A 13,811-nucleotide genomic window follows, 5' to 3' on the forward strand; every position below is an offset into this window, starting at 1 on the left:
CCACCCAGCTCTTCTGCAGGTTTGCATGGAGGCTTTGGAGACAAACGCAGAGCAGCCAAGTTTATCTTACTAATCAAAATACCCAGCTGATATGTCATTTTAAAGTAAACTGAAATTATTTATATATGCTGCAATAGTAAATAAGGACAGGAGTGACACTAGCTATTCTGTTCCAATTCCCTGCACACCTCTTGCCGCTACCTAAAGCCAATGCAGATGGTCGTCCTTCATGCAGCTTGGATGAAGTGCTAACTTTTGCAGAGCTGGTGCTAACACTGACAGAGTTACTTTTATGAAAGAGACTCCAAAGTCTTAAAAACAAACAGAAAAGAGGAATTTGAGCTGCTGTACACAGAGTTGACCCTGAAAGTGGCCATCACTGTGGATAGATCTTTGTATAGAAGAGGATATTCTGCTGCCTGGATTCACCACAGAGTAGTCTTGTTTCCCTGCAGTTTGCAAATAACGAGAGTCAGCAAATCAGTAATTATAGCCTCAAACTAATATCACTTTTTTTTCCCCCTTCATAGCTTTCTGGCACTCTATAAAAAGATCTGGCACACTACTTGGGATTAAGCAGCTTCGAAGCAGAGTCATCTGCGTGTGAAACTTTGATTTCCCATGTCTTGAAATTAACTGTTATTTCTATCTTTCCTTTTCAGAAAACCCCGACAGCTCATGCCATGAAGGAGGAGAACTTTCTTCGTCGCAGGTTCTCCCTCTGCCCAGCCTCATCCACCCCTCAGAAGGTTGATCCTCGCAAGCTGACGCGCAATCTGTTCTTCGGGGCCGACAATGATATCTATCCACTCAGTCCAGGTAGATTTCTGCTGTGTCAGTGCAAGATGTGCCGTGTCTTGTTTTTATCATACTGCTTTTCCAGCACATGTGAAACTCAGTGCAGAACCTCAGGTGCTTGACTGAAGTAGACTGTTTTTAGCACTCTGCCAGGAAACAAAAAGAAATGAGTTGATGTGAGAGTGAGAGAAAAGCTGTTCTTGCAACATGGGGATCACTGGATCCCATGCAGTGCTATTTTCATGGTGCTACTTCACTGCCATGGTGTTCAGTGAGAGCAGAGGACATCAGAGTTGATGTTTGCAACCATCTGAATACAGCATGGCCTCACATTTCAGAAATGAGTAATGTTTTCAGGCAATTCCACTCTGAGCACTCGATACATTTCACCCTAAATACTGAAATCTTTTAAGCTATCTCCTGGGCCCTGTTGCAAATGTTTAATGCCAGGTTTTCCTGTTTAGATTTAGAGTCCAGGATACATATTACAAGAGGGCTTTTGTAGGTAATGCTCTGTAAATTATTACTGCAAGCACCAAGAATATTGACGTTGCAGAGAATGGCAGACTGGCTTTAAGCGTTCTCTCTGTCTTTTGTGCTTTGATTTTGTTAGCACCCTTTTGAAGAAAATAGGGCGCACGTTGTTGTTTCAGAATCTTTAGCTCACCATAAACATACAGGTCTTTCCTTGACTGCAGTCTGCAAATAATGCTTCTGTTCCAGCCTGTACACAAGTGCTGCAGGGAACAGTCACAAGTTCACAGAGCTGTCATTCACAGTTGCTATGTCAGTGCTAAATAATCAAATCTCACAGCACCTTTGTGAGCTGATATCTGGAGAAAGAACACAGCATGTTGAAAAGTTTTAGTTTTCATGTAGATGTAGCACCTGGCAGACTCTCTGGGCTTTGGAGAGTAGAACAAAACCAGGTCTGAGTTTCCTAAGTATCTTTAAATGCAAAGGTTTTGAGGGCTTCTGACTTGGCAGGTATTTCTATTTTTGGATGCTTGTCTCAAGGCAGTGAGGAACCAATTTTGAACAATGCTGACTAATCCTTGCTGTTGAGGTCACTGAAAGCTTCAAAAAAGTCTTGGTAGTCTAATGGAAAACTTAAAATGAGACACCTACAATCTCATACATTACAAGGTACTAATTTCCTGACTGGGGTATTTCAGTGCTGTAATAATCTTCTAGACACCAGGGAAAGTTGATCATGGAGGGATTAATCACTTCCTCAGTTTCCCATGTCACCTCATTTCTCCTCAAACTCTGCTGACAGCCGGCTCAAAGAGTGTGCTAGGCTCAGCAGAACAAGTGCCTTGAGTGCTAGAGTAACCTCCAACACTGGTGTCAGCAACGGAGGCAGCCCACTGTAATGTAAAGGAAGGGCATATGTCACAGAGATGTAAAAAAGAGAGAATATGTAAAAGAGAGAATATGTAAAAGAGAGAATATCCCCGTGAAACAAATAAAAGCTACCACTTCAGCCAGGGGATTCCTTGCAGAGTCTGGGTTTTTGTCTAGCCTTACATTTTTAACTCCTTTCACTTCTTCCCTGGTCCCCACAGAGCTGCTTCATCTCTTTGTGTTGCTAATGTTTTCCATAAGAAATATTCATCATTCTTCATATCCAGTTGCCATTTCCCACAGTGGGTTCTTCTTTAACTCCTTTCCAGATTTAGCTGCTTTCCCTCCCACCTTCTCCATGTCCTCTGAAGGATGCTGTTATGACTACAGATAAGCTGCAAGTCTGCATCCATGAGCTGAATTCAACATTTCTGTCCCTCACTTTTCTCTCTTGTTTTACACAAGTTTTGAGTTCTGGAGGGTTTTCCTGTTGTGCTTTCTGGCCCTGGTGGTTCTCTTTACAGAGGCACGGGGCTGGCTGTATCAGGTAGGGGCTGCAGAGTGCAGTGAGCTCCTGCCACACTGTAGTGCAATGTGAGGTGGCTGGAGCGGCAGGTCTCAGTGCTTCAACACCTAGAATTAGTCCTGCAACAAGCAAGGAGTGCAAGTAAATAATTCAGTGAGATGGGAGTGACAGACTTTACACCTCGGGCAAGATATGCCACAGAGGTTCTGTACAGTGAGATAATTTTTTTAAAGGAAACATATGGAAAAGCAGAGGTCACCATCTCAAATAACACTTCTGACTTTTTGTCTCTTGCTTTCATACATAAATGATAGTAATTACGGTAACTAAAAGAAATTTGAAGAAAACGTTCCTTTTTAGAAAGTCTGCAAAGTAGGGAGACATGAGTTCCTTGCCCATGTCTTTCTTTCATGCAGCAGTAATGGGAAAGACTCTTCTTCTCTTGCTCAGAAGGAAGGACATGTACTGACGGAGTAGCTAAAAGACTTTTAGGGAACCTCTCTTTTTGACTAGGCTGGGACACACGGAGCCTTTAAATAAAAGTTCAGATTAGCCTAGCTGCATCTGAAGAGCTGCTCTTTAATGAACATGGAAATTTTACAGTGATAGATACGTGGAATTGAATTTCAGTCTGGCATATATATTGGGCCATGTGGCTGACATTTGCTGCATTCGCGGCATCAGGGCCAGTTTTATTCCCAATAGTTTTTCCACACAGCAGATCCCACATTTTCTCTTGTAGTTACTTTATCAAAAAAAAACATTAAAATAGTAGTTCATGCTGTGCAGAGCTAATCTCCAACTCCTCAACAACCCAGTACTTCTACTTCATCTTACCATTGATCAGCTATGTTTATTGTGTGATGCTTTATAAAGAGGAAAGGCAAATGCACCCATAGGATGGATGCACAGCAGAAAGCAGAATAAAAGAAACAGTAACTTTTCTGGAAAGGAATTGTGTATTTATTTTTCCTAAGCCTGGCAGTAATGAGATAAAGGAAGATATCAGGAACTCAACTCTGTAATCATAAGACTGAAGTGTTGGCAGTTGTTTTTTTTTGCAATGTGGTGAACATTTTTTCCGTAAGCATTGTTGATTCCCTTCCTGGAATCCTGTTTATTATTTGGCACAATACTACTTGGCTACTTTGTGGAGGATCTTTCTTAGCATGCCATGTTAGCTGCCAGCACTTGAAGATAAAAGAGATAAAAGAGCCTGGGTGCTATTTCTGTCACGAGCGTTATGTTTTCTTGATCAGGGAGATAAGAACTTCAGCTTCTGTAGCCTGCTGATGTTTAGCTCCATTTATGTTTTTATGTGGTTTCCTATTTATTTTCTTGAGACAGCTATGTCTGTCATGCTCTGGGTGGAACTCCCTTTTGGGATTTCTGTGCACTTAGCTATGTACGTGGGAGTCTGAGAAACACATGGTTTCAATGAAGCTTTCTTTCTAAATAAGGGCTCTCTCCCTCTGCATTGCTGCAGCAAGACTGCTTGAGACAGTTGAGAGAGCTCCCCTCCGAAAAACTGCCATGCTCTCTCTCTCCTCACAAGTGTCAATCGACAAATGGATTTGAAATAAGAAGCCGGAATATACTGCTTTATAAATGTATCTTACAAATCCTTCTAAACTCTATGACTAAGAGTTGAGAGTTACATGTTCCCACTTTTCATGAAGTCCTATGAGATAGAGGGTCCAGAACCGCACTAGCACCTAAAATCCTATTTAGGTGCAAAATCCTTTTACATGCATTACTAAGAGAAGGAAAAGTGTGCAAGATTTTTTTATGGGTACCAGCCTGGAGCTAAACGTAATTGAAGAAATGAGATATAATAAAGATAGGTTTGAATTATGTTATGTTAATAGATGCCTTTCCCTTGGAGCTGGCAGCAGCTGACTCCTACTAAATTGAACTTTGAGGCCATATGTTACTTACCCATACATGAGCAGAAAAAAACTCTTCATGGGAAACAAGTACAGAGGCTACATGACTTTGAGAGTTTGTTCTAACCTCCTCTGCCTCCATCCAGGAGAACATATAGAGAAAAGAGTAATCAGAGAAAGAGAAACAGAGTCTTGATCCATGCCAAGCAGAGCTTGTGACTGTCTTGCGTGTTCAGGCAGCACCAGGGGGCCGTCATGTATCCTACCTCTGGGGGATTTCTCCCACCCGAGCACCGTAGGTTTGCAAGTGCTTTATCTAGGGCTGAGCGTTGCAAGGGGAGAAGTGATGGTTGAGAAACGAGGTTGGGGTGCAGGTTCTCCTTCTTGCACCGCCTTCCTGCATGCTGGCATAGGTATTCCCTCTGCTTCAGTTCCCATGTAGGCTGGGCATGTGCCATCCGTATTCTCCAAGGTCTGGGGATGTCTGCTTTCTGCGTGGGCACGGCTGTGTGCACGTTGCACAGTGCGACACATGCCACAGGATGAGAAACCTGTCTGAAGGCCCGCACCTTCAGCCACCTTTTGGAAGGTTGAACAGCTTCTCCTGGGGAAAACTGTCCCTAAGAGCTGTTTTCAATTGTAAAGCTGATGTGCCAAACTGCCAGTTAATGGCTGTAGGAAGAGCAGGTTTTTTGTCCTGTCTCTGTGTGGGTGAAATCCTCTAGCACAGATGTAATCCCAGCTATAGCTGGATGTTCTTGTTCTCCAATGTGTCCCATAATGGAAGTGCAGAACATGACTAGGATGATATTTATTTGTCAATAAACTTTGATGGCTAGCTTTTCTAACATTGCTTAGCTTCATATAAGGCTTCTCCAAAAGCTTCCAGAGACGTTGTGACTTCTGCCACATCTGTGACAACTTCTGCTTGACTTTGAGAGAATCAGTTTTCCTTTGCTGGCTTTGTATTTGGTGCTGTTTCCAAGACTTGCCCACACAATGTTTAAAAACATTTTTAACAGTTCCCTTGTTTGCAGTGTGCTGTGAATGGATTGCATTTCAATGTCTTGCTGGTTCTGAAGCTGCAATTGCTAACGATCTTGTGGAGGAAACTATATTGCAGTTGGATAACAATGACTGCCTTGGCACTAAAAAGCTAGCCTCATCAGATGCTATTTTTTGACTATTAAATAGAAGCTCTAGGCTTTCTCTTACTCTAAATACATTATTACAGTTGGCAAAAAGAACAGAATTTATCGCTACATTTTATTGCTTAGAGAAAGACCAGACATGTTCATACTAGTATATAATGTGTATAATGCACTACAATTTTAGTATACTTAGGTAATGGAAAATACATTTCTCTGCAATGATGGGAATATCACAGTTAGTAAATAGTACTTATTAACTGAATGTGTTTCTTATTTTAACAACTAATTTGGTCCAAAGACATGGGTCTTCTGCAGTATTTTATTCTACTAATTATGTCTAGATGCTGTTCTGTCTTTTGTAATATTTTGTGATCATGGTTATTATTTCTCAAACAAAGCATGCTATCAATTGCATCTGGGTGCAGTTGCCAGATACTGACCAAGGAGGATAACATATTGAATAACTGCTTATTAACTGAATTCCATTCATTAGTTGCATTGAATGAAGCATGGGGAATGTAAGGAAACCCAGGCTATGGTAATGTAATTAAAGACTTCATCATAACACAGGCACACAGGACAGCTGGTTAAGGATGCACAACCAACCTTATTTCTGGTATTTTCCAGCCTTTAAATGCTGGACTTTGAAACACCATATTGGTTTACCTTAATGTTTTCAACCTTAAGTTTTAAACAACACTTGTTACAAAGTCCATGCATGTGGACCAGGATATTTGTAAGATCCCTCTCTGTGATCTTGGTGCGCCTACTTTTGTTCCTCTTGCTTGCTATTAGCAGTAGCCCTTTGAGGACCACAAGTCACCATGATTTTGCACAGAAATTCTCTGTTTCTGAATTCCATTTCTTTGCTGCAGGAAAAGATGTGGAAGGAAACAGCCCATCGATGCTGAAGGATGAGACTCCGCAGACACCAAACTCAGTTAGCAAGGTACTGTGGGATAGGGTTGCATCCCTGGTCTTGCTTTCATTTTTTCTCTGTCTCAGTTATTAAGCCTGCTTACTATCTTCTTTTTTAAAGTTATTGAGAAAGCCCCTCCCTTTGTTTCTGCAGGAGCTGAGTGTGCATGTTTTGAGAGAGAAAAAAAGGAGTATTTTGGGATGTTTGTAATGTCATAGGGAAGCCTATGTTTTCATCTGCCTTGATAGCACCTGCCACAACAGAATGTTGTTTATTTGAGCCTCATCTAACGATGTAATTAGATGTGAATAATTAGAGTGGAAAGGTTGATTTTGTCAGCTGAGGTGTCTCCTGCTGTTTTTGATCAGCAAAGCAATCATAAAGCTTAATCGTTTTGGAAGATAAAGCTGTAATATTTAATGTGTTGCATAGCATCTGCAACTGAGAATTGAGATTCTGGGAAAAAGCTCTAAGAATTGGTGTAAAAAGAGAGGAACACAAACTAACCAAATTTTCCTGAGCACAGCATGTCCATCAAATCTTTTATGGAGAGGTGAACCTGGATCTAAAAACTCTGGTGTGAACTTTGATGTTCAAAACCTCACTCTACGTCTAGAGTTGCTGAGTGCCTGGTTTTGAATTCCTGTAAGGATGCCATCAACCTTTAAATTAGATCTGGCTTTGAGATTCATATGCAGGCTTTTTGGGCTGCAGCTCCCTAATGTGTTTCTGGAGGGCAACTAGAAATAGAAGCAAGGCCTGTTAATAAATTTTTAACTCCATTTATTCAACTTTGAGGCTATAAAATGCAAATGACACCAGCAAAAATGAAAATATAACACAAAAGAGGCATCTGGAGACAAACTATTTTTTATAATACACAAAAACAGAGTATCTTCAAACACATTTGCCTATGCTTGTCTGGAGCTCACTGGGATGCTCAGGCAGAGGTCAGCATGGGGAGATGGTGATGAGAGAAGCTTCAGGAGTGTGCAGCAAGGGCTCATGTGCATTTTCCCTGCTTTTGCTGGATCCTGGCAAGCTGCAAACCAGCCTTGCTTTTGCATTTTCAGGAAGCTTCCTGATGGCAACCCAGCTGCTGGCTTTTCCTGGCAGCAGGGAAAGCATAGGACTAAAAGACTGCATCCAGGGCGTTTTTGAGGACAGATGTTTTGCATGCCTTAGAATAAATGGTGTTAAATTCACAATGAATTAGGAATGTAAAGGAGGACATTTTCTTTTTATCTCTGATTTGAAATCGGTCAGCCTTGCCACAGGACAGAAGTGCTGTTTGAATGGGAGTTTGGCTTCTGAATGGGCCAGAGCTAGCTTTCTCTTTCCTGCCTCAAAGTTCTGCATAGTCACCCAGTGTTGGATTCAGATGCTGGCTGTAGTGACTTTCAGCCTTGCTGGACCTGTGTGCCATTGCCTGTCACTCTCACTCCACATTGCTTTGTTTATTGTATACTGCTTGGTCCTTCTCTTCCAGCCAAGGAGCTTCTCTCCTCCCTTGTTTTGCAATGTTAGTGACAACAGAGAGCCCCTATTGTGATATGTCTTGTACATTAGAAGTTTAGACAAAGTGATCTTTGAGCTGCTTGATATTTCACTTTTTGTATCCACTCAGCTTTAAGTCTATAAAATGAAACCTTACATCCAGAAGTCCAGAGCTGTAGGTCAGGGATCTGTCATGGCATTTCACTTTAAATACAGTGATTCCACCTATTTTAACCAATGGAAAAAGTTTGTGCTAATTAGGTCATATTTAGATTCCCGACTATTGGGAGGGAATGATTTTTAGAAGTTTAATAGTAGGGCGTGCAGGTTTAATTAATGGATTCAGAAGTGAATGTACTAGATAAAAGATCCGTGCCATCAATACTTACCCTTCATTTGCCACAGAGGATGTAACAGACCTTGTTGCAAATCAGTATTCCTTCAGCAGTGGTATTTCAATATGCCACAACGGATCGACTCTTCTCACCCAGCAATGAGAAGGAAATGAAAACTGGTTGAGTTCTTTGGTCACACAGCTGGGGCTTAGGGGACTTTGCTTCTCCAGCTCTCACCTGGAGTTCTTGTGTTTCTCCAGGCAGATAAATTGTATTTCTGTGTCCCATCTTCATCAGGGACATGGAAGATGTTCCACGCTTCACACATACCCACACTCTGCAGTGGGAGCAGGCCGCAGGTTTCCCATATTAGCAGGCGTCGAGCAGGACATTCCATAACAACCCTATAAACCTTTGCCTTCTGAACACGCTGCACTATGCTTGAGCTCTTAGATGGCCTGAGAGTCTACTGCAGCGTCTCCTGTCCTTATATCTGATACTGGAACATTCCCTTACAGTATGTTTGCAGAGTTCTTAGTAATACATATTTTTAATGGCAGTTGTGGCTTTTCAACTCAATTTTTATTAAAACAAATTTATGGTGCAGTTCAGCTACGCATTGCATTGCGTGTCTTTCATCTCCTTTTAACAAGAACAACAAAAGGCTATTTATTTCAGATTGCTGCTCATATTATCTTCTATTTTTCAGAGCCCTTTAGCCATGTAGTTTGTGCCCAGAGCTCACGGAGCAGTGTGAAAGAAAGGCAGAGCAGCCTTGAAGCTATTCTCTAGAACTAGGAAAAGCCTCTCTCATGATTTGCCTCATTCACCATTGTTAGCATCCTTTAGGACTCTTTTCATTGCAGGGTGCAGCATTGCATCTTCTCTCTTTTTTTTTTTTTTTTTCCCTTCCTGTGCTTAACTCTTTAATTCTACTGTCTGGAAAGCAGCTGGGATCTTTCAATATGCACTCAGTGCATACTGAAATAAAATTGCAGTTTATTTTAGGGGACCAATCAGAAAAAACCTTGAAGCTGGCTATCAGTGGTATCTCACTCTTTTAATTCCCACACTAATGCCACAATGAAGTCTAAAATTATCACTCTGTAGGAGTGTGGTTGTTGCATGCACAGTTACATGACGTATGGCAGGACAAAGCTTAGATTACTTTGTTCATCGTGAATGAGTTTTTCCACATGACAGAATAGTTCAAGACTTCAGTGTGTGGTTTTTAATTTGAAATATGAATTCAAGGAATCTATTTTAGCCGTAAAATAGTTTTGAACAACTCATACAAGTCACTTGAGACTTAATAAGGCTATAAATGTCTCAAGCTCACCCTTATGGTTCCTTGAATCATGCTTTTATCTGTGGAGTTAATTCAGCCATGCTTGGAACTACCACAGAAGATCATTCACACCTCTGGCAGCCTACAAAGGTGCCTTTCCTCCTGGTCTCCGTTAGGCAGGAAACTAATGAATCAGTTGTCAGAGAGAGAGATCCAGAAGCTGCAGGAATCAGCGGTGAGAATTGCCACTGTGTGCTCAGCACAGCTTTAGTGGAGAGCCTGGCCCTTCCAGATGGTCTTACATTAAACCAGACCCTTACTGACATTTCATTAATGTAATTTATGCTGTATGCATAATATTTTGGAGCTAGTTATCTCTATCACAACTTATGTGCTGCTCCTGTGCCCAGGAGCTTCTTCAATTGCTGTTGGCCATGAAGGATTTTGCAGCTGACTGCAGGTGAGCAGAGATGCAGCCTGGAGTATCCGGGGAAAATTGAATTGAAGATGAATGGGATTTTTTTACTGAGACAGGAAGTGTGGAGCATCCCTAACTTATGGAGATGCATACCAGCCCTGACACTCCCAGGTACCTCACAGAGAGCAATGTAGAGTAATAACTGATTTCATTGCTTTCAGAACTGGAGTCTCAGTGTTGATAACTTTGGGTAAGCTACAGTACTCCTGTCATGTCACCTGTAGTCCATGGTGACCAATTCCTTCCTCTGGTGTGCTTGAGGTGGGGTCAACAGGGATGCTAAAATTGAAGCAATTTATTAAACAATTAAGAATAGTAGATTTTAAGCTCAAAGTCCAAGTTTTCCATTTTTCGCTTCCTCAATTTGCTTAAGCTCAGCCTAGGAACAAGATAATAGCGACAGTTAGAGGGGAAAGCAAAGCTTTGCTACATGTTTCTGCTTAAGAATTCAGTTGTGTGGTCAGTGAAACAGCCATCTTTTTCAGTGTGCAGCTTTCTATCTCACCTAAAATTGTTTTTTAGATATTCTAAACCTGCCAAATATTCTTCCCAAGAATGGCTCACTTAAAAGGTTGTATAGCACTCCCACAAGTTCTGTGACTTTTTCTTTGATTACAATAATCTGACACAATGGAGCAAAGCACTCCACTAAACATTAATATAACTTGAAATTCTGAGTTGCTTGTGTAGCTGACTTTCAGTGATGATTTTCCCTAGATATTGCTGTCACTTCATCTATTTGTACAGGGTTTGCAATTTGGGCTCATTATTGTGCTATCACAGTGTTGTAAACACAGTTATTGTGTCTTCATAATGTTGCTGAAATAAGTTGAATGGTTTTTGCAACCAGAAAATTGGAGGCAAATATTATTTGATTTGCTGTAAACCAGCATATTAATTGAAGGGCAATCCTTCCAAATCAAAAGCTTGTTTATCAGTAAGAACCATTCCACTGACTCTGGTTGCTCAGATGAGCTGTTAGCTATCATTTTATGATGGAACTGCCTATAGGAAATTGAAAACCAAGTTGTTGAAATGGGATTGAAGTATCTGTGAATATTTACATCAACAGCAAGAAGCTGTTTCACCTTCAGTGGGAAGGTGAACGCCTCCCACTGAGCTCCACTGAGCTTTCCAAGGTGTTGATGTTACTTCAGGAGCTTTTGCTTCATTAGCTTTATTTCTGCAGTAATACAGATCTGTAGCAATTATAAGTGGAAAAGACACGGGAGAAATTGCACCTGAGCAGGGATTTGTCTCCCATGTGCTGACTATTTTTGCTTTTATGAAACATAACTTAGGACCACAGCTGCTTTTATTCTGCCTTCAAATTCCCTTCTAATTTCATCTTTCTTTCATTTGGATACAAGAAAGAAAAAAGCAACTTGTGACCAGTGCTGTTAACATGTAGGCCATGGCCTGAGAATGATTCTATTTAAGTGTTTTTGACTTGAGGTAATTCTGACTGCCTCCCATTACATATTTTTTGTGAGTTTGTCCCATGCAGCAAGGATTGCTTATTCTACATAAAACAGCATATTCCTCTTGCTATTAACCAAGGCACTGTGGGCTGGCAACTCCCACACCACAGAGTCAGTGGAAGGTTTTTTTGTTCCTCTTGGCAATGCAGGCAGCAAAAGACACCGTACCAGAATCAGTTGTGAGGACACTGTAATGCCTTCTTACAAAGCCTAGCAGGAGCATGAGGGTACAGTGACAGCTGCTAACTATCAGCAGCAGATCCCAGGAGCTACATAGCTGAGATGAAAGGCAACAGAGACTTAACAGGGATCAGAAGTTGTCCCTGAGTGTAGTATATCCCATCATCACCCAGCAAGGTCATCACTCGCTTCTGGAAGGGACAGGTCTGCTTGGAAAACTGTCAGTGGCAACACCTTCCACCCTCACAACTGCTGTGACATGCTTTGCAAAAGTTTTTTCAGATTAACCATCTTCTAGCCTTAGGATAAACAGCAGACAGAAAAACACTGTTTTTGCATTAGAAAGTAGAACTGTTGTTGTTGTTGTTTGTTTTGTTTTGTTTTCATTTTAAAAAGGACACCAATTCCCTATCCTCCCACTGTAAAACTGCTTCTCTCTGGGTAATATTATTTGCATTCTGTTGCAGGGAGGTGGGGGTCAGATTCTGATAACTGGCACAAGCATTATCCCAGTGTCCTTGGCAGAATTGCTGTGATGACAAAAGGCTTGCTTCTCTTGGTTTCCTAGCAGACTGAGGATGGTATGTCGACAGAAGGGCATCATTAAATGCTTTTGATAAGAGCTAGTAGCTTAAGGCCCTTCTGTGTTTTGAGGATCTTTGCAGACGATGGCCTGGATTTACTGAACCACAAGGTACAATTGAAACTATTAAGATAGCTTCGTGTAAAAGCATGAAATCATGTTATTTCATCTCATTTAGCAGGTTAAACCTCTAAGAACTGTGTGGTGCTCTCAGCAGCATGGAGACTGCAGAGAGGGACTATGGCACATAGAGCTGGTGCTGGAGATCCCACCTGTCCTGCAAAGAGGCAGGAACTTCAAAGCCAGAGATGCAGTGCTTTTCACTCTGTGGAACTGGAGATCACCTGCACGCAAAGCATTGTTTAGGATTTGTGATCACGAATCCCTGTCAGCAGAAAAAGAAGCAAAGCTGGCAGGCAGAAGCAGCCAGTTTGCCTAATAAAAAAGTATCTGGGGAACAATCAAGTTTCTGAAAACAGAAGTCCCAAGTCAAGCTCATCTGGAAGCTCTGTCTTGCCTTCTAGTTACATGGTTTGATTTCAGTAAGATTTGTTCTCCCTTCATAAAACTTGGACATGTTATAACAATCTTGGGGAGCTGCACTATCTGTCACACACTGCTTTCTTCAGCATTTGGGGGGCAGGGCAGCACAGAATTATGCCTAGAAATTCTTCTGCAAGCGGTGAGAGACTTAAGCTACTCCCATCCATTCCTAAGCCCATCTTCACAAGCACCATTTCTGTAGCCAAGTTTTCATTTTCAGACAAGGTTAGCAAATTCAGCACGTCTGGGCACGGCTCAGACATGGGGGTGGCAGTGCCCCTAAGAAACAATGCAGCTGTTCAGGAGCCCATTGCAGCCCCTGCAGGGCTATAAATCCTGCTGCTTTGACCAAGTGACCAATTACTGATTTGTAATTACTTCAGACAAGTTTCATTGCATTTATTGAGTTCCTAGAGGTGCTGGCATAAACAGAGACTTTCCCTTCACGTGCTGTTGTGCACTGGGGCTTTGCAGCATGCACAGCAGCTCCCAGGTAGCATTGGGTTTGTGGTGTCCCTGGTTCACCGAGCTGCAAGCCAGCTGCCCTGAAGAATGGAATCAGTGTCTTTCTGTTTTGCTTTTGTCTCTCCCTGGTTTTGAAGTCCTGTGGTTGTTTAACTCTGATTTTAGCCTGACCTAGAGAGACTCCAAGGAGGAGGCTGGTGAGGCTGGCAGAGTTGTGACAGTGCCTCTGTGTTAATGTCGGCTGCCCATGAGCAGCAAGTTTAGAGCTCAGGTTGGCATGGTTAATGGAAGTTGTCAGAAGCCTTTCTGAATTGAGCTTCAAGATTTCTTCAAG

The 13,811-nt window shown here is 41.8% G+C and overlaps 1 protein-coding gene across 7 annotated transcripts in view; it reads left to right on the forward strand.

Annotated features, from left to right (window-relative positions):
• Positions 1–13,811, forward strand: part of OSBPL5 (oxysterol binding protein like 5) — a 128,221-nt gene that overhangs the window by 69,024 nt on the left and 45,386 nt on the right. For 5 of the 7 annotated variants that reach the window (XM_085224276.1, XM_085224273.1, XM_085224274.1 and 2 more), the window contains 2 exons: positions 663–819; positions 6,584–6,657. In XM_085224276.1, the coding sequence (XP_085080402.1) occupies positions 684–819; positions 6,584–6,657 (210 nt within the window). In that variant the 5' untranslated portion in view covers positions 663–683. Of the gene's footprint in view, positions 1–662; positions 820–6,583; positions 6,658–13,811 lie in introns of those variants that run through there. The other 2 variants (XM_085224277.1, XM_085224278.1) reach the window with 1 other exon arrangement.

Source organism: Meleagris gallopavo, chromosome 5 (genome assembly GCF_905368555.1).
Source record: "Meleagris gallopavo chromosome 5, MGAL_WU_HG_1.1, whole genome shotgun sequence".
In the NCBI taxonomy this organism is placed as follows: domain Eukaryota; kingdom Metazoa; phylum Chordata; class Aves; order Galliformes; family Phasianidae; genus Meleagris; species Meleagris gallopavo.